This window comes from Suncus etruscus, chromosome 3, assembly GCF_024139225.1.
Source record: "Suncus etruscus isolate mSunEtr1 chromosome 3, mSunEtr1.pri.cur, whole genome shotgun sequence".
Classification (NCBI taxonomy): domain Eukaryota; kingdom Metazoa; phylum Chordata; class Mammalia; order Eulipotyphla; family Soricidae; genus Suncus; species Suncus etruscus.
The window spans coordinates 88,103,672-88,124,364 of NC_064850.1; the positions used below are offsets into that span (position 1 = coordinate 88,103,672).

At 43.5% G+C, this 20,693-nt stretch overlaps 1 protein-coding gene and 1 non-coding gene across 2 annotated transcripts in view; both read left to right on the top strand.

Annotated features, from left to right (window-relative positions):
• RASSF5 (Ras association domain family member 5) overlaps positions 1-20,693 on the top strand; it is a 75,484-nt gene that overhangs the window by 48,653 nt on the left and 6,138 nt on the right. The window contains exon 3 of the mRNA XM_049770969.1: positions 20,152-20,262. Coding sequence (XP_049626926.1) covers positions 20,152-20,262 — 111 coding nt within the window. The remainder of the gene's footprint in view (positions 1-20,151; positions 20,263-20,693) is intronic.
• Positions 1,750-1,856, top strand: LOC126004640 (U6 spliceosomal RNA). The gene has a single exon (XR_007493908.1). It is a non-coding gene; the product is annotated as a U6 spliceosomal RNA (small nuclear RNA).

Below are 20,693 nucleotides of genomic sequence, written 5' to 3' on the forward strand. Positions count from 1 at the left end.
TGGCCCTGCCTGAGGTGTCTTGCATCACTGTGTTGGAAACTCCTCAAAGACAATGAGTTCCCCCTTCCTGCATGTCTCTCTCTGGCTCTTCTGAGCTTTTGGTGTGACTCCAAGTGTGGGCACCATCCTTGGCACCACAATTACTCTTCATGACATTTTTGGAAAAGGAAATTCAGGGGGTAACCCCTAGACTTACTTGTTCCTGAACCTTGGAAATAGGACCCTCAAATGGGCTTGTTTTATGCTCTCCCAAGTGATTGGCATATGTATGACATCTTTACACATGCATTTATCACTTATTCTAGAGAGGGTTCCTTGGCTGAAAATAGAAGCCTGGGAAGCCAGAGATTTTGTCTGTGGCCACACTGATAAGTAGAGAGAGAATGGAGACCAAATTCCCTACTTTGAAGGGATTTCCCCTAAGATGGAAAGAAGAGGATGTGAATGGCTGACAGGAGACCACTCCACTGGACTGAGAATCGCCTAAAACCTAACATTGCTATGCTCCAGATTCTTTCTTTTACACCTCTTAATTCATGAGTATAGATCCTCTATTCTTCCCCCAGCTGATATCTCCCTATAAGATAGATAAAGTTGGGGACTATATATTCAGTGATGAAGGAAGAAGGAAGAAAGGCTCTCTTTGGAGCTCAGTGATTAACTCACACCATCAGGCTTGTCACTGACTCTCCAGTCCTGTTGGACTCTTTCTCTCTTCCACTGTGAACTTCAAGAGAATCCACACCAAGCACTATGGCTTTGGAAACTTCCTCTGTAGAAAACTCAGAACTGTACCCATCTCAGGATTCAGTCTCCCTTTTAAATAGTTTATCTACTCATTCACAAACATATAGAGAGGCCACATTGCATAGGGCACTTGATTTTATGTTGCAGGCCAGGTTAATCTCTAGCACCACAAATGGTCCTCAGGTGTGACCCTGAGCACTGTAAATTATGGCTTTCCCAATAAAACAAATAAACAAAGATCATGGAGTCCAGCAAGGCCTGACCTGTTTTGGGGAACAGGAATATCTAATAAATTATAGGGAAAAATGAATTAGAGGGTTAGGAGGATGGAGAGATCTGCAGTGTTTGGGATTTGAGTCAATGAGTTTATGCTCATGGCACTGTCCTGTCTTATCTCTTTCTCACCTTACCCCAGTTTATTGACCTATCCCACTCCTTCTATGCTTTTGGAACCAAAGCTTCTGTGGCATATTAGAGGGCTTACATGCCCCCTCCAATGCCTGAAATTTAGTATGTCTGGACCCTATGAGAGCTTTGACCATAATTGATTTGTCTTTCTATCTTCCCTACCTTCAGGGCTTCAGCATGTCCTTCCTCCCTTTTGTTCAGATTCTCACTGTGGACCTGCTTTCACATGGCTGTAGTCAAGCCTCTTCTTCTTGTCCCTGTTCTACATAAGTGGGTGGTGGTTACCTCCTTCTAGATGTGTTTCTGTGGAGCCAAGGCCCATATCTGGCTTTATACTTTATTAGTATCCTGATCCTGCCACTCCCAGCCTCTAGCCAATCATTGTTTTAACGTAAGAGGTAGTAGAGGTGATAAAAACTCTGTCTCTGCTCTTGAAGCCACAGGGTCCCATGTCACATGTACAGTAGACCACCCATTCCCCTTCTTACCTAAAAGTATTGGGGTGGAATTGGCAAGCAGCAAGACATCCAAGAGAAGCGCCCCTTCATCCACACAGGGAAGTTTAGGGGCTGCCTTTCAAAAACTAAGGTTTGGGTGCCCACTTTGGCAGCACATACACTAAAATTGGAACGATACAGAAAAGATTAGCATGGTCCCTGTGCAAGGATGACACGAACATTTGTGAAGCGTTCCACATTTTAAAAAACAAAACAAAAACACTCCAAAGGTTTGGGCCACAAGAAACCCACAAGAATAGGGGGAGATTCACTTTAGCTCCAAGATCTGAGGGACCCAGTTAAGAATCTCCCTCACAACTGTTTATAGCTGTTTCCCCAGTGCCAAGCACTTGACCCACCAGGCAGTGCTGTGAAAGCTGTGCCACTCTCCAGCTCATGGAGCTGTCTGTCAGAGGCAGCATCTCTGACACTTTCAGGGTTACAGACCCAGGCCCGGAGTGGTGGAGGGCACCAGAGGAGCACTTGCTATACCAACCACCCTGTGGGATCTCTGTGATCTATTGCCAATGCCACATTCAGTGAAGTAACATGTGAGCGGGGAGAAGTACAGCCCATGTTTGTCCAACTGCAGACACTTGCTCCTGTCTCTGCATGCCTGGTGCCTTGGATGAGCACCAAGCACTAAAGGTCCCCCAATAAATTCAAATCACCATCTCAAGCTTCAGTCACCTGCTGTTTGAGGAGCTATTTTTCTCAGCTGACTTCCTGATGCTAAAATCTAGGCCATTTTCCCCTGTTCCAGTATTGAGAAATCTGGGTCACCATAGTTTATTGTCACCATTTCACCAAGCCCACCTCCTTATCCTTCTCTCCCGGCTCACCCCCAAAATGGAGAGTGATGTGTCACATTTCCCCCATGTGGTGGCATGGGTACTGAGTGGAAGGCGGCTCTTCAGGGCATTAGCCTTGCAGTGGGAGCATGAAGGAGCTCCTGGTGCCACAGAGCTGGAATGAGACACAGCCCCTCCCATGGTCAAACAACTGGCAGCATATGAGTGTAGCATCCATGTAGGTGTACATATGGCTGTAAGAGTGGGTTCATGAAAGAATGTGGGTTATGCAGAGAGCACTTCTGGCTGGAACCTGGGTCCTTCTTCACCTGGGCCTCCCAAACTGCTTTTTCTTCTCCTCTTCTCTTCTCCCCTCCTTTAGATGAGCTATGCATTTCTGGGGAAGGACCAATTTCTGTTGTTGATCACTTTGTCCCTGGTGTTTAATGTACATTTGATAAAAGAGGAAGGGCTTGGAACTTCTTCACAATGCTGAGAACCCTAAGAGGCAGCAAGGGCCTGGGCTTTTGTGTATAAGTGCTTTAGGACAGTGCTAGTACCAGCTACTCTTCAGACTGTTGTTATAGACAGCTGGATAAGTGTCTGTGTGTGGACTCTAGATTTTTTCCCCAGAAATTTCAAGAAAAATATTTCAGGTGATCGAAAATGCAAAAACAACTTTGCAAACCTAGAGTTTCTTCTGCTTACTCTGGGTGGTGGCCTGCATAGGGGTGGAACAAAAGGCCTTATGAGGAGGAGGCAGTGTAGCCTTCTGCAGCAGCCATCCAGCCAGGGAGGGTAGGCAGAGGAAGAAAGGCATTTTACTATTGTTCTGAACAAATTCCCAGGTTTGTGATTCTCTAACACCAGGTAGAAGGGCTAGGGGTCATAGCCTTCCAGGGAGCCAGCTAGTAACTGCCTGGGAACTTGAGCGCAGTGGTTATGTGACCTTACAAAGCATTACTACCACTACCCCCACCCCTTTTCTCAGCTGTTACCTGAATTGCCTCTTAGTGAGAGTAAGTGCTAAAAGGGGCCCAATCTTTGACTGTGAGAACCCCAATAGGGCCTCCAAACTTGGCTAATGGGGGCTGCTTTCAGAAAAGCAGATTTCATTTGACATGGAAGGTGGGGATTACAATCTGCATTCCAGCCATAGATGGAAAGAGTTTGGCATGTCATGAAACAATCCCCATCCTTCAGTGTTCATCATAAACCTCTCCCCAAAGGGCAGTGTAAAAGGGGTCCCCTATCTATGAGCCCTATCTATCCTCGCACTTAGTGATGGGTGCCCTGCAGTCCTGAAGCCCACATATATGTTATCATTAATTGATCTCCTAAATCAGCCCTGGTGACTGTCTTGGTGACACTGCTGGCTTCGGGCCAGCTCTTGGAACAGACAGGATTCTGCATGAAGCTGAGAGGCTCTGTTGCAAATATTTTTGTCCTGGAAAATTGACCAAGTGCGAAAGGTAATTGTTTTGTAGGTGAGAGGGGTTGCTCTGGTAGCAAGCTTCTAACTTGTGATTGTGAGACCACCCTGTGATTTATGGGGACCAGATAGAGTTCATGATATAATATTTTGTGTAAAAGGACATGCATAACGTAAAGCTTACTAATCGAACTTCCTTTAAGTACTTCTGTGGCATCAATTCCTTCCATGTAGTTGTGTAAATATCAACCCCAAAATTTCCAGAACATTCTCATCATTCTGAATCAAAACTCTGTCCTATTTAACTGCAACTCTTTACACACACACATTCCACCCCTGGCTGTTCTGGGAGGTCTGTCTCTATGAATGTGCTGACTCTAAAAACTACACATAAGGGGATCAATATGGTATTTGCCTTTGAAGGACTTTCTTACCTCATTAGCTGGAAATCCTGAAGGTTTGTCAAAGTTGTTGTGCAGTCAAAATACCTTTCTTCATAAAGAATAGCACTCTTCCCTCTAGAATATTCCTCCTTCCTCTAGAATGGCCCTCTTTTGTGTGGATATACATGAGTCTCATTTGCTAAACACCTCATTTTCTGCCAAGGGTAGTTGTTAATAAGGGTGTTGTGATCATGAGTGTAAAAATATTTGTTTAACCCTTTATTTTTCTCTTCTTTGGGGTTTATACTTTCTTTGGGGGGGTCACACCTGATGGTGCTTAGGGGTTACTCCAGGCTCTTGTGCTCAGAAGTTGCTCCTGGCAGTCACAGGAGACCATATGGGATGCCGGATTCTAACCACCAAATCAGCTGCGTGCAAGGCAAACACCCTACCACCATGCTATCTCTCTAGCCCTAGGGGGTTTATACTCTTAAAAATCACCCCACCCCTATGCCATATTTCCAAACCCAGGTGAATGGGTCTGAAGCAGGGTCACATCTGAAATAATTCAAACCAAGCTGAGGGTAAACACAGATAGTCTAGCAATCTTCTACCTCATATCAAGAACAAGCTGCCTGCCAGAGCTGTCATCTTTATCTACTACAGAGACCTCCTCTAGGTGGAGAAGTAAGAACAGAGTAAGGACAGATAGCTCAGGCTATCCTGAGCGAGTCCCACCCAAGTTTATATGTAAAGCAATGTCTGTAAAACCAATTTGTAAACAAATATATACAAAGGAACCAGGGATGATCTTTGTTTTGGGTAAGATAAAGTGTAGTCTAACAATATTGGGAAGTGAAATTGCTTGTATATGTTGTAATTCTGTGTTTCTTTTTTTCTTTTTTGAGGATTTTTGTACCATTTTTTCACAGCCTCACAGTTTTCTTTTTGTACCAGCCGTGTACAATGGTTGTTCTCAGCCTCACCAAACCTAATAGCTGAGGAATAACATCCCTTTGTGGTTTTAATTTGTATTTTGCTATTGATTAGTGATGTTGAACAGCTTACCATATGTTTTTGACCATTTTCATGTCTTTGAAGAAAATGCCTATCAAGTCTTTATTAAATTTTTTATATTTTCTGTTGTTAAGTTGGAGGATTTCTTTTTGGTGTAATAAGAGTTCTCATGGGCTGGAGCATAGTACAGTGGGTAGAGCATTTGTCTAATATCTGAGTGCAGAGTCAGGGGTAACCCCTGAATACCACTGGGTGTGGCCCTAAAAATGACACAAGCGACAAATTCTTCATAGGGTCTAATTCTACTTCTATATCAGGCATTTGATTTGCAGAGGGATATTCCCCCCCCCCTTATCCCCTGCTAAGGAAGTGGATAGCGCCAAGGATTGAACTCAGGGCTTCATATATGTAAGGCAAGTGCTCTGCTGCTGAGCCACACCCTGAAGTCCTTTTTTTTTTTTTTTTTTTTTTTTTTGCTTGTGAGCCAGCTGTGTTCAGGGTTTATTCCTGATTCTGAGTTCAGGAGTTACTCATATCCACCACATATGGGGATTATATGTGGTTCTGAGGATCAAAACTGGGTCAGCTGTGTACAAGGCCTATGCCCTCCCCCACTGTACTATCTCTTGGCTCTGGCCCCTGGAATCATCTTTAAACCAGTTCTAGAACCAGTCTAGCCCCCAGAGAGCCTGAAGACCCCACCTGCCATCATTCTAACTCACTCCCAGGGCTCTGGTTCTGGTACCCTGGACACAGAGAGGTACCAAGGTGTAGTCCCAGTTTGGGGTGTTCATGTCCTAATGATGGAGACAAATTTCTAAAAAGAAAGTGAGGTAGGGGCCAAAGCGATAACACAGCAGTAGGGTGTTTGCCTTTTATGCAGGACCCAGGGCTAACCCAGGTTCAATCCTTGGCATCCAAATGGTCTCCCATGCCCGCTAGGAGTGATTTCTGAGCACAGATCGAGAAATAACTTCTATCTGCCACCAAGTGTGGCCCAGTCTCCCCACCACCGCCACCAAAAAAAAAAAAAAAAAAAAAAAAAAAGAGTAAGGCCAGAGGATGAATAAGTAGAGCAAAAGATGATGCTGTTGGAAAATCTCTTAATACCGGCTAGAAGTAGGGTAATGAGGAAGGGAATCCCAGCATATATGTCATGAAAACAATTTTCTTGGTTGAGGAGGAGGACTCCTTTGACAAGAATAGTCAGAGTAACTCAGGTGGAGTCACTGAAAGGTTTATTGAGAACAAGGACTATGGTAGAAATCCATGAGAGAAAACTAGGGGTGAGGAGAAGCCTCTATCCCTCAACCATGGCAAAAGAGTGGGCATCCAACACCTTCTTGTGACTGGACTTAGTCTGAGTGAGACATGAACATGGCGAAGAGGCTCTGAAGGCATGAGAGGAGTAGCAGTGGAAGCACCTCATCTTTCTCAGAAAGTGTCAGGACCCAGGAAGTCTCTGGGTTTTAGTTATTGCCTCAGAAGTGGATAGTTTATGGGCCAGGCTTGAATGACCTTGTAGGACACTGAATCTTTTGACTTCCTTGTCTTTGTTTTCAGTTGTGCATGTATGTGTAAGTGTCTTCCTGGTATTTCATTCACTGTCCAGTACTTGATGGGTCCTCCTGGGAGCTGAATTAATATTGCTCTGGGAGCTAATATTAGGTATCAAGCTGCAGAGTAGCTTCTAACTTCCAGAGGCAGCTTGGGCAGCTATGCCCAGGTTATAGCCAGGCAGGGGATGATGGAGCTAGAAAGCTCTAAAAGGAATTAGGGGCACACCTGACAGAGCTCCTAGGACCTGCAGCAGAGAGGGAAGGGGGCAGAAGTACTAGCCAAGAATGGTCTGTATTACTCCCAAACCCTTAGTCAGGGTGACCGTCATCCTATAGGGCTCATGACTTGAAAGCTCTGCCAACTTTGCTATGAGACACAAAAGATAAAAGGGCCAGGGAGTTTTTTTGTTTGTTTGTTTTTGTTTTTGTTTTTGGGCCACACCCGGTAACGCTCAGGGGTTACTCCTGGCTATGCGCTCAGAAGTTGCTCCTGGCTTGGGGGACCATATGGGACACCGGGGGATCGAACCTCGGTCCGTCCAAGGCTAGCGGGCCAGGGAGTTTTAAAGAGTGAACTTTTAGATTGATGTATGTATTTCAGTATATGTCACTACACCAATGTTGTCCTAAATATAATTTCTTATAGATTTAAATGGTGGGGGAAGACCTGGCTCTGGGACAAAAGTCCTCAGGATCCATAGAATCAGTGTGACCCTGGCTGAAGAGTCTGTCAGGGGTCAAGGTTAAAGGCCAGAGAGCACCCATCAGCAGACTTTTTCTCTGTTGAGCAACTGATGATGATAGTTCTGTGTTGTTCCACCATCACTTACTGGCCATAGAATATTATTATTCAGTTAATTCCTGGAGGTAACCTGTCTGTACTTCACAGAGAAAGTTGAGGAAAATGGGCTTGCCTGAGTTCCCAATGTCCAGCCCACAGAGGCCAGCATGTGTGGTCTGTGGAGACACTCAGACTAGAGGAAGTGTCTCCCTCAGAGAGCTATTTTGGGATTAGAGATCCAGGTGCTATGCCCCTCTCTGTTCTTGACTGTTGCAATAAGACACTCAACATTTGCTGAGTTCCTGAGACTTGACATGTTCCTACTATGACAGGAATGGCCACCTAAAAGTGAGGGACACTGTGCTCCAGTCTCAGTGTGTGTGGCAGCACAGAACTTCTATGGCATGAGCCTCACCACGTACACTCAAAACCAATCTGCCTCGATGCTCCATGCTGCTCCCAGAACCTGCCTCAACACTCTTAAGTCAACAATTCTGCTCTGAAAACTCCCATCTCTTCAGTTTTTTAGATGTCCTTTACCCCTCACCTTTTCATGATCCCCCTCTGCAAAGGAGAGCTCCAAAGTTACTTGTTCTTCTGTTGTGATGGCTCCATGTTGATGCCCTCCATTGCTCACTTTGCTAGACTTATCTTCTTGGAGACAATAGGAGTTTCCTGCCTTTTCTTCTGGGACAACTCAGGGAGGGCACTCAGGGCCTTTACTCTCACTATAGGGGTGCTGTTAAAGAAGCCAGTTTGGATCTCAGGCCCTACAGGATGTGGAAGGGGCCCTGTGGAGAGGCCTTGACTGTCTCTCTGCTCTCTGATTGGGGTATTACAAAAGAGCACAGAATGTGGTGTAGGCACTGAACAGAGAGTACCTGGCCCGCCTCCTCTTCTTCCAATGGGTCCCTACCAGCACAGGACTAGTCAAATGGCAGATATTTGGGATATCCCAGGAGTGGCAGTAGGACTGTGTTTGCAGACAGTCATTCCCACACAGCACATGCCTGAGCTCTGCCTGACACCAGCCAGGACACGCTTCCACTCTAAGCTCAAATGAGTTGCCACTGAAAGATTTGCTAAGAGCTGAGAAAGAGGAAATGTGGCAAAAGCTTATGGTGAATGGCTTCCGGAGTAGTTTTTGTTTTGTTTTCTTGAATTGTTTGAATTAGGAAGATACAGACCTGCTTAAACTTGCTTAACAGGGTGTCTTAGCAAAAAGTAGAGAAAGCGTGAGGTAAGGAATGAGAAAAGCTTTGCAGTGGAAGTTAGAAAAGTCTTTAGTGCTGCCCTCAGTCACTTGCCACCTTTTGGCCAGCTGTGCTGTGAGAGGCCCCTTCCGCACCCCCAGTTCTGTGAAGCAGAAGAGGAAGCAGCAGTAAGACACTACCATCTCTGTGTAAAATTCAGGGCCTAGAGTAGCTCTGGTCTCACTTCATGATTTCATAGATGAGGTAACTGAGACCCTGAGAGCAGAAAGGATTCACTAGAGGTTAGGGATAAGTGTTTTTGCATTTATGGGGTCAGCACAGAGCTGACCCACAGAGTTGGCTCTAGCCAAGGCCCAGAGCCCCTTTCTTGCAAAGGACCTTAGAGTACAGGTTAGTGAGAAGCTCCTGACTGATGTACTCAGGGTTAGGCTCTGAGCAGATTCGCTCAACATGTTCTGCCCTCACCTTGCCACCCAAGCAGCAGGTATTTGATATATCTTTGGAGGCCAACCCAGTGTTTTGTTATGCTCAGCATGAAAGTTCCAAAGGGTCTCTCACCATCCAACGTCAATCAAGTCTGCCTTCCTACAGAAAGCATCTATCTAGTCAAGGCAATGGGGCTAACATGTGACAAGCACTAATTTAGCAATAGAAGTTGCAGTGTAGCCATACTGTCTCTGAAGGCACCTTATCTGCCAGAGATGGAAAAAGCTTGCAAGGCACTGCAGAGCTCCATGGTAGCTTTGCTGTGGGGCCATGTGGCTGTGAGGTTGGCATGTGGGAGTGAAACACAGAGCACATGAGTGAGCCTGGCTGCCCACCTGCACCATTCCCAGTGTTCCTCCTCACAGGAGACCAGAGTCTCAGGACTCCAATAGGTCCTTGTCTACATATAAAGGGCATGCATTGATGAGGGTAAAGTTGAGGCGCATCAGCTGGTGATATGAGAAAATAAATACACAAGCAGCCTGTGACACAACAATAGAGCATGTCGAGGGAAGACACCACATGATTCTGTCTATTGGAAGAATCAATAGAAACATGTCTGTACTTTTCTTCATTGGTAATGAAAATATAAGGGCTCTAATAAACCAGGAGGAGAGCAGAGTGAGGAAAGGGGAATATAGATGCTGCAGGTAGAAATTGCACCACAATGGTAAGAGCCCAGCTTCTTTTTATTGGGGGGGGGTCACACCTGGTAGCGCTTAGGGGTTACTCCTGGCTCTACACTCAGAAATAGCTCCTGGAAGGCTTGAGGGACCATATGGGATGCTGGGATTTGAACCACCGTCCTTCTGCATGCAAGGCAAACGCCTTACCTCCATGCTATCTCTCTGGCCCCAGAGCCCAGCTTCTTAAACTGTGGGCTGTAACCTCGATGAGGTCCTGTGACTGAATGGAATGGGGCACAACAATTTGACAACTTGTACAATAACCAAATTAATTACAAATCAAAGTATAGCAAATCCAAGGTGTTTCTGGCTTTCCAGCATTGACTTTCTCCAACAAAAAGCAAAAAAAAAAAAAAGTTTTACTTTACCCTGGGGTAGAGTACAGATGCCAAATTCCATTATTAAGCATATTCACACTCATCCTGTGACCCAGTGGCTACACTGAGATTGCATGCTCAGAACCTGCCTGCAAAGCTTTGCTCATCACACAGAGGAAGGAGTGGACCAGCTCTAAGGACTGCTGGCTGATCTGGCTGTGCAAGGAAAGTGAGAAATGAGGGGTGGTCAGAGGTGGTGAGCTTCAGACCAGATAGGAGGGAAATCCTCATGGGGTAGTCTTCTGGAAGTTAATACCCATTTGACTGCTGAAAATTAACGTTATGTTATATATAGGTTACTTCAGTTCTGCTGTGACTGTTTGCCTATCTGTGAAAGCTATTGTGGTAGTACACACATCTTACGTGTGCAAGTTAAGATGTGATGATGCAAACTAAGTAAGGAAGATCATGCATGCTGTGATGTAAACATAGCATAAGGTAACAGGAGGTAGCACCATCATTGTCACCATCATTGTCATCATCATTATCAGCATCAGCATCATCCATCCGTAACATCACCAGTGGGCAGGTGGGCAGAGAGGTCTGGCAAGAGGAAAGGCCCATAGAGGGGCACATAGGACACATAGAAATAGCACTTTTCATTTTGTATTAAAAGTATTTTCTTATAGAGTACATACCCAGAGTTCTGGGGGACCTGGAGCCATTCCTGGTTGTGCTTAGTCTGCGGTGTAGGCCTGATGGTTTGGTGATTCAGCCATATCTGGCAGCACCTGGAGGCCCATGCAATGCCAGGAATCAAACTCAGGGCCTTGTCTATGATAAACATGTCCTCTATCAGTTGAGCAGTCTCCCCAGTCTTGTTAATTGTGTTTTAATAGAGAAACTTGCAGACTGTTCTCTCAGGAGCAAACTGCTGACTCGCAGCACCCAGCCTCTTTTGGTTTTACACTGGTAGACATCCCAGGTCTTTGTATCAGTGCCCTGGATTTTCCTGGAACACCAGAGTAGATAAATTCTGTGTCAGGTGCCCTGAAATAATAAACCTTAGGGGAGACATTGTATGTGACAATGACATATTAAATCACAAGGCAGTTCTTTATTCTGTCTCCATTTTGAACCATCCCAGTAGACAAACTGTTAGCTGTCTACTATAAAGCTTGTTCTTATGGATAGTGACAATTTTTTTGCTCTGAAGACTTGAATATCTGGAAATGAATAGAACATGGACCTTTCTGCCCCCTCTTGCCACTCCTATTCAACATAGTACTGGAAGTACTTGTCATAGAAATTAGACAAGAAAAAGATATCAAGTGCATCTAGATAGTAAAGGAAGATGTCAAGCTCTCACTGTTTGCAGATAACATGATACTATACTTAGAAAATCCTAAAGACTACCATAAAACTCTTAGAAATAATAGATTCATATAGCAAAGTGACAGGCTACAAAACTAATGCACAAAAATCAATGGGGCAGATACAGATTTAATACAGATTTAATGCAATTCCTCTAAGGATACCCATGATAGTCTTCAAAGAAGTGGAACAAACACTCCTGAAATTCATTTGGAACAATAAACACTCATAAATAGCCAGAGCAACCCTTGGGAAAAGGAATATGGGAGGCATCACTTTCCCCAACTTTAAATTGTATAACAAAGCAATAGTCATTAAAACAGCATGGTATTGGAGTAAAGACAAATCAGTGGAATAGACTTGAGTATGCAGAGAATGTTCCCTAGATATATAATCAACTAATTTTTTATAAAGGGGCAATAAATGCAAAATAGAGCAAAGAAAGCCTCTTCAATAAGTGGTGCTGGGACAGCTGGTCAGCTACATTGCAAAAAAGCAAACTCAGACCTCCATCTAACACCATGCATAAGGGTCAAATCCAAATGGTTTAAAGACATTGATATCACACCTGAAACCATAAGGTATATAGAATAACATGTAGGTAAAACATTCCATGACATTGAGACTAAAGGCATCTTCAAGAAGGAAACATCATTCTCCGAACAAGTGGAAGTGGGGATAAACAGATGGAACTAAATTAAACTGAGAAGCCTCTACACCTGAAAGGAAATAGTGCCTAGGATACCAAAGCCACTCACAGAATGGGAGAAACTATTCACCCCATAATCAGAAAAGGGGTTAATATCGAAGATATACAAGGTACTGACAGACCTTAACAAGAAAAACAAACAAACAAACATCTAAACCCATCAAAAAATGGGGAGAAGAAATGAATAGAAATTTCTCAAAGAAGAAATACCAATGACCAAAAGGCAATAAAAAATGCTCCACATTACTAGTCATCAGGGAAATTCAAATCAAAACAACAATGAGGTACCATCTCACACCACAGAGACTGGCGCACATCACAAAGAACAAGAACAATCAGTGCTGGCGGGGATGTGGAGAGAAAGGAACTCTCATTCACTGCTGGTGGCAATGCCATCTAGTCCAGCCTTTGTGGAAAACAATATGTAGTGAAGTATTAATTAAATTAATATGAGTCCTGGATGGTGGTGGATGATGGTGGATGGAGCAGAAGCCTTTCTCGGCCTGCCTGGCGCCTGCACCCCCTTCCTGCCAGCGGGTCTGAGGGTTCAGGATAACATCGAGGAAATGTTCCACAAGCAGTTAGTAGAAGTTAGGAGACAAGCAGCTTTATTAATAAGGTCCTAGACACCATGTGTAGCTTCTAGCTAACCTTTTAAGCAGCCTCCTTAAGCTGCCCTGCATTCAATCCTGTCTCTGCTCTCTACATCCTTTGTCCTTCTGAGGCTTCTCTTGTTGCCTTTCTCACTGAATCTCCTGCTCTCAATCCTCTGACTCTTTTTTAAAAAAAATTTTTATATTTGTTATATTTTTTTATTTTTTATATTAAAAAAATAAAAATAAAAAAATAAAAAATAAAATAAATAAAAATAAAAAATAAAATAAAAACAAAAATAAAAATAAAAAATAAAAATAATAAAAATTAAAAAAATTAAAAAAAAATTTAAAAAATCCTCTGTATCTCCCCTCTGCCCCTGAGGCAACACCTTTGTTACCTTCCATAGATCCGTCCCAGATGTGTGGGTTGGTCTGTCTGACTTTCAGGTAAGATTAGAATTTAGCCTAGGGAGGGGTAATAATGGAGATTCCTCCCAAAACTGGAAATTGAGCTCCCATATGATCCAGCTATACCAGTCCTAAGGATATGCTGTAGGAACACAAAAATACAATACAAAAATCCCTTCCTTACACCTATATTCATTGCAGCACTATTTACCATAGAAAGACTCTGGAAACAACCAAGATGCTCTTCAACAGATAATGGCTAAAGAAACTGTGGTAAATAGACACAATGGAATTTTATTCAGCTATCAGGAGAGATGAAGTCATGAAATTTTCCTATATATAGATGGACATGGAAACTATTATGCTGAGTGAAAAAAGTCAGAGGAAGAAAGATAGACACAGAATAGTCTCACTCATCTATGGGTTTTAAGAAAAATAAAAGACATTATTGTAATAATGCCAAGAGACAATGGAAATGAGGGCTGGAAGGACTGGCTCATAAAGTAAAGCTCACCACAAAGAGTGGTGATTACACTAACTATCATGACAATGTTACTGAGTGAGAGAAGTAGAATGCCTGTCTCAAATAAATACAGGCAGGGTGAGGAAGGAGGGAAATGGGGTGGCACTGGTGGTAGGAATGTTGCACTGGTGAAGTGGGGTGTTCTTTTTTCTGTTTATATTTCCATAACACCCAGTGGTGCCCAAGAGTTACCCTGGCTCTGCACTCAGAAATTCCTCCTGGCAGCTATGGGGAAATATACAGGATGCCGGGATTCAAACCACCATTCGTCCTGGATTGGCTGTGTGCAAGGCAAATGTCCTACCACTGTACTATCTCTCCAGCCCTTTGAATGGTGTTCTTTTTATGACAGAAACCCAACTACAATCATGTTTGTAATCATGGTACTTAAATATATTATTAAAAAATAAAATAAAATAAAGAAATAGACATTAAAAAAGCAATTCTATTCACAATAGCACCACAGAAATTTTAATATCTTGGAACCAACTTAACTAAAGACATGAAGGACCTATACACAGAAAACTATAAAACATTGCTTCAAGGAATAAAAGAGGACACAAGGAAATTGAGATATATACCCTGTTCATGGATTGGGAGGATTAACATTAGTAAAATGGCAATACTCCCCAAAGTATGAAACAGATTTAATGCAATCCCTCTAAGGATACTCATGACTTTCTTCAAAGAAGTGGATCAAACACTCCTGAAATTTGTTTGGAACAATAAACACCCATGAATAGCTAGAGTAACCTTTATGAAAAAAAAAGATGGGAGGCATCACTTTTCCCAACTTTAAATTATATTAAAAAGCAATAATCATTAAAACAGCTTGCTATTAGAATAAAGGCAGACCCTCAGAACAATGGAATAGACTTGGATATTATGATAATGACCCCCAGACAATCAATTAATCTTTGACAAAGGGGCAAAAAACTAAATGGAGCAAGAAAAGCCTTTTCAACAAGTGGTTCTGAAACAACTGTAAAAAAGTGAGCTCTGACCTCTATCTAACACCATGCACAAAGGTCAAATCCAAATGGATTAAAGACATTGATATCAGACTTGAAACTATAAGCCTATAAGGTATATTGAAGAAAATGTAGGCAAAACATCCATGACATTGAGACTAAAGGCATTTTTAAGGCGGAAACACCACTGTCCAAAACAGTAGAAGCAGAGATAAACAAATGGGATTACATCAAACTGAGAAGCTTCTGCACTTCAAAGTAAACAGCAACTAGGGTACAAAGGTCACCCACATAATGGGAGAAACTATTCACCCAATACCTATCAGATAAGGGACTAATATCTAAGATATACAAGGTACTGAGAGAATTTAACCAGAAAATAAACAAACATTTAACCCCATCAAAAAATGGGGAGAAGAAATGAACAGACATTTCCTCAAAGAAATATAGATGATAAAAAGGCACATGAAAAAATGCTCCATATCACTAATAATTAGGGAGATGCAATCAAAACTACAATGAGGTACCATCTCATGCCACAGAGACTAGCACACATCACCAAGAACAACCACTGCTGGTATAGGGAGAAAGGAACTCTCATTCACTGCTGGTGGGAATGACGTCTAGTCCAGCTTTTCTGGAAAACAATATGGAGATTCCTTAAAAAATTGGACATTGAACTCCCATATGATCCAGCAATACCACTCCTAGGAAAAGTACCTTAGGAACACAAAAACACAATACAATAATGCCGTATGCACTCCTATGTTCATAACAGCACTTTTTTTTTTGGTCACACCCAGCAGTGCTCAGGGGTTATTCCTGGCTCTATGCTCAGAAATCACCTCTGGCAGGCAAAGAGGACCATATGGGATGCTGGAATTCGAACCACCGTCCCTCTGCCTGAAAGGCAAACACCTTATCTCCATGCTATCTCTCTGGCCGCAGCAGCACTTTTTTATAATAGCCAAAATCTGGAAACAACCCAGATACCCAACAAAAGATGAGTGGCTAAAGAAGTTGTGGTACATCTACACCAAGTAATACTATGCAACTGTTAGAAAAAAGTGAAGTCATGATATTTGCTTATACATGGATGGATATGGAGACTATTATGTTGAGTGAAATAAGTCAAAGGGAGAGAGTTAAACACAGAAGAGTCTCAATCATCTGTAGAATTTAGGAAAAATAAAAGACAGTTTAGTAATAATAGAGACAATAGAAATGAGGGCCAGAGGACCAGCCCACGATATGAAGTTTATCATATAGAGTGCAGTTATAGAAATAACTACACTAACAACTACCATAACAATGATAGAGAAATACAATGCTTGTCTCGAAGATAGGCAGGGGACAAGGGAGGAAGGAAATGGGGGACATTGGTGGTGGGAAAGTTACACTGGTAAAAGGGGGTGTACATTTTATGATTGAAAGCCAATTATGAACGTGTTTATAACATGGTGCTTAAATAAAACATTATTATTAAAAAAAAGTCTAAGAGACAGAAACAGTGATTTTTTTAACTGCCTGTATCTCATGATATTTTGAAAGAAAATCTTGTTACAGTATTCTGGTAGAATATTGAAGAGATATATATAAGAAAAAGAACATGGGCCTTTGTTGTACACGAAGTATAGCATGCAAGACATTTGCCTCATACGGGATCTATTGGTTCAATCTTGGCATCCTATCTGGTTTCCCAGGAGTGATCCCTGAATATGGCCGGATATAGCCCAAAATTAAGAAATAAACTTTAAAATATTGGGCCTTTGCTTAATCCTCTGGAGATAATTATTGATCTTTGTTGCATAGCTGACGTAAACCTTTGGAGCACTGAAACATAGAATTATTAACTTTGCCTGTGAATGGGACTTTTGATGTTTGAAATTTCCTGCAAGGGTGGATATGAGGCCTTTCAAACATTATATGCACATTCGAGTCATCGGGAAATTAAAAAAAATTCTCTAGCTGGCTGTACCCCACATCATCTGATTAGAACCTCCCTGGCACCACGTTTTTAAAGATTCCAGTGATTCCATGGTCATCCACACTGCTCTAGACTTTGTGGCCGCTCAGATGAAAGAGAATGCATAGGGCCTTGGGGTTTGGGGGCTGCTGCAAATCTTCTTTGGAGGTGGATCTTTAAGTCCAAACCTCCAGTTTGGTGCAGCCACAGACATCCCAGCTCTGAGTTCTGCTGTCCAGGAGCATCCACAGTAGGAGCTAGTGAGATCACAATCACCACTTCTGCACAGGTTCTAAAAAGTGGAGGGCATAAGGTCACTCGCATCACTTCCCCATGTTTGGGGTGGGGATGAGATAGAATCATTGAACTTATTTGCTGAAGTAAAAAGAAATAGGAAGAAGAATCCCTAGGTAAAGCAGCTCTGGCTCTTGCTATGCTCAGAACCAGTCCTGGAGAACTGGCCTGTTCTCACAGGGAATGACTGATACTCAGTTGGAAGCAAAAGAGACTGTCCAGCATTTCCATTGCCTAACCTTTGCTTGTAGCTAAGTGTGCTTCCTGGGGAGTGATCCTTGGTGCAGCAGAGATGGACCATCTGGTGCCACTGAACAAGAGCTCCCACAGGGCAGGTGGGGATTTGCCATGGCTAGGTCAGGCCTAGATATGTGCCAGCACAGTAGGGATGGCCAGGGTCTTCCAAGAACTAACCAGAAGAGGGCATGAAGAACAAGAAGTTCCATTTTTATTTTATTTACTGTATTTTTCATACCATAAGACAGACACACACACACACACACACACACACACACAAATGGGGAGAAATGTCTGTGCATTTTTTTTTCATGGTTTCTGGGTCACACCTGGCAGCACTCAGAGGTTACTCCTGGCTCCACGCTCAGAAATCTCTCCTGGCAGGTTTAGGGGACCATATGGGATGCTGGGATTCGAACCAATGACTTTCTGCATGCAAGGCAAATGCTATCTCTCCGGCCCCATGTCTATGCATTTTATAAAGCGAATGTCACCAGGAGCTGAAGCCTGAGTGCAGTGGAAAGCATATGCTAACCACTTGACATCCCGCAGTTTTACGCCCCCTTTATTGTGCTGACATACCACGTAGTACGAGCAATCAGGTTAACGCACTTTCACCGTCACATATAGAGAGCTTACGTTTAAAACTATTTGATTGCTACTGAGACTTAATTTTATTAATACAAATATTTTAAAATGTATTTTTATTTTCTGTTGTAAGAAAAAAAAAGTTAGGTAAATGTGTTTAAGCAGCTGTGGACTGACATGTTGTAAATATACTTTGGCCTCAAAGGCTGGTTTTTCCCAGCTGCTGTCTTCTGACAGGGTCTCACGTTGCACCATTTGCTTTGGATTTTTTTTTTTTTGTCTTGTTTTCCTTGTCTGAAAACTATGTGTGTCTTATGGTCAGGTGCATCTTATAGACAAAAAATATGGTATCTTACTTAGGTTTTTTTTTTTTTCTTTCGATTTTTGGTTTTGGGTCACACCGGAAGCGCTCAGGGGTTATTCCTGGCTCTATGCTCAGAAATCGCTCCTGGCAGGCTCAGGGGACCATATGGGTTACCAGGGATCAAATCCAGGTCCATCCCAGGTCAGCTGCATGCAAGGCAAATGCCCTACCGCTGTGCTATCTCTCTGGCCCCTAGCTGTTGATGTTTTGATCTTGCTTCCAATGCTGTTGACTCTAGTTTGAACATTTAGCTCCTTTACACCTTTACACCTCTGAAGCACTCGGATCCCCTCAATCCCTGGTTTGCATTGCTTCGCATCTATCTCTGCTTCCCTCTCAACTTCTTTCCTTCTCTGTTTTTCTTCCTGTATCCTGAAACAAAGGGTGATCTAGGCATCCTCCCCTTCATAGATTTCATTCCCTCATCCAGTTATACCACATATAAGGAAGAACATACTGTGTTTCTTCTGATAAGTTCACTGAACGTATCATCCAGTTCCATCCATGTTCAACAAATTGCATCCTTTCATTGTTCCATTTCTATTTTTTAAATTAAGAGGTAGATGGGCAAACTTCCAGTCTTTTCTGAATATCTGCTTTTTTTTAAATTCAGAAACCAGAAAAGTATAAAATTCAATCTTTAAGACTTCCTAGGAAGCAACCCAACCCCTCAGACCTGTAATCTCACCAGTTAACTGGCCTTCTAGATTTGACGAGGTCCCAGAGGCGAGTGACTCCCTAAACGTGACAGGGAATATATTAGAAGCTTCAGGAGAGAGAACCTCTTCAGGAGAGAGGTCAGCTTGGTGACTTTTGTCTCTATGTGGAAAGCACTAGAAATAAACTATGCAGTATGAAAGAATGGCTACTCAGAGGGGCACAGCAGAGGGAGGGTCCTGATGCAATGTGTCTATAATCTCCTCAAGAGCAGGGAGGCAGGTCCAGGAAGTACAATGTCCCCAGCTCACTGGCTCTGTTTCTGAGATCCATCCACTTCCAAGCAGGTTTGAGCCAGTCTCTCTAGAGAACAGACTGAACTGGCAGTGAGCTTAACGCAGGGGATTTAACCTGGGCTGACTGCACTTCAACTTTGCTCTCCTTACAGGGAAACTGTAAGGGATGCTGATGTCAGGAAGGACATTGCAGCTGATACTCCATAGTCTCCTTTTACTTCTGCATCAACTGAGCTCCTCTCAGTGTTCATGTCTCCCTATGCTGAGGGAGTTTTTCTCTCTCTGGCAGAGGTTTGACCCATGGGGTTTAGTGAGAGAACACACCCCATCTTTGGCTCAAAAGTGGTGCTATCAAAAGTGGTCCCTGCACCTTTAAGCAAGCTTTAGAGTCTCTTGCTCCTGACTCTATCAGCTTACTCATCAAGCCTATCATTACTTGTATGCAGAGCTCTAAGGGCAGTGTTGGGGATTCTGAGCAGGACAGTGTTGGGTATTCTGAGCTTATGCCCTCTGAGTCTGGGAGAACGATTGAGGCTCCTGCCAGCCTGTGCTAGTCCCAGACCCACACCCTTCTTGCATCCCCAACCAAGAGAAGCACTCCAGGCTTACCTTCCTAGTGCCCAAGGCCTGGCCCTTGCACAAGGATCTCCCATCAATTCCAAAGAGTGGCCACTGCTCTTGTTTTCAAACATGGAGGCCAATTTAGCGATGACTTCTGCTTGCTGGTGACTGGCTAGAAGACCTGACTGTCTTCATCTGTCCAGGCCTTTCCTGCTCTGTACAGGGCTGGGGGGCATGTCTTCTTGGTCAGATGCCTTTGTGTGTATCACACCCTTTTTCACCTTTCCAGAATGCAGGTGCCACCGTGGACACCCCAGGGAGCCCCCCCACACTGCAGGAACTCAAGCAGAAGATTGAGAGTTACAACACTCGAGAGAAGGACTGCTTGGGCATGAAGCTGGTGAGGGCCACTGGGCTCTTGGGTTCAGGACTCTGGGGCTACCCTCTTGGGACCCTGGAGGCCTCAGGATTTTGCCAGGGCCTGGTGGTAGCTGGGGGGAGGGACACTGTGCTTTGTGGATTGAGAATAGATCTGGGGTCTTTAGTAAGATGACACTTTGATTCCCTCCTATTACCTCTTCAAAAATCAAAGCCAGGTCTCATATATGGAAGGCATGTTCTTTACCATCAAGCCGTATTCCTGGCTAGAGACGCCTCCTCCTCCTCCCTCTGCCCAGAAGGTTAGAAATGTCCTTAGCCCCACCCCAATCTTGGCTTTGCCAGTCTGTGTCTAATGCTCTGAACAGATAGGAAAAGGCTGGCTCAGGGGAGAGGGAGAAAGTGAGAGAACCCTGCCCCCTTCTGGTGCATGCAGATACTACGTCTTCGGAG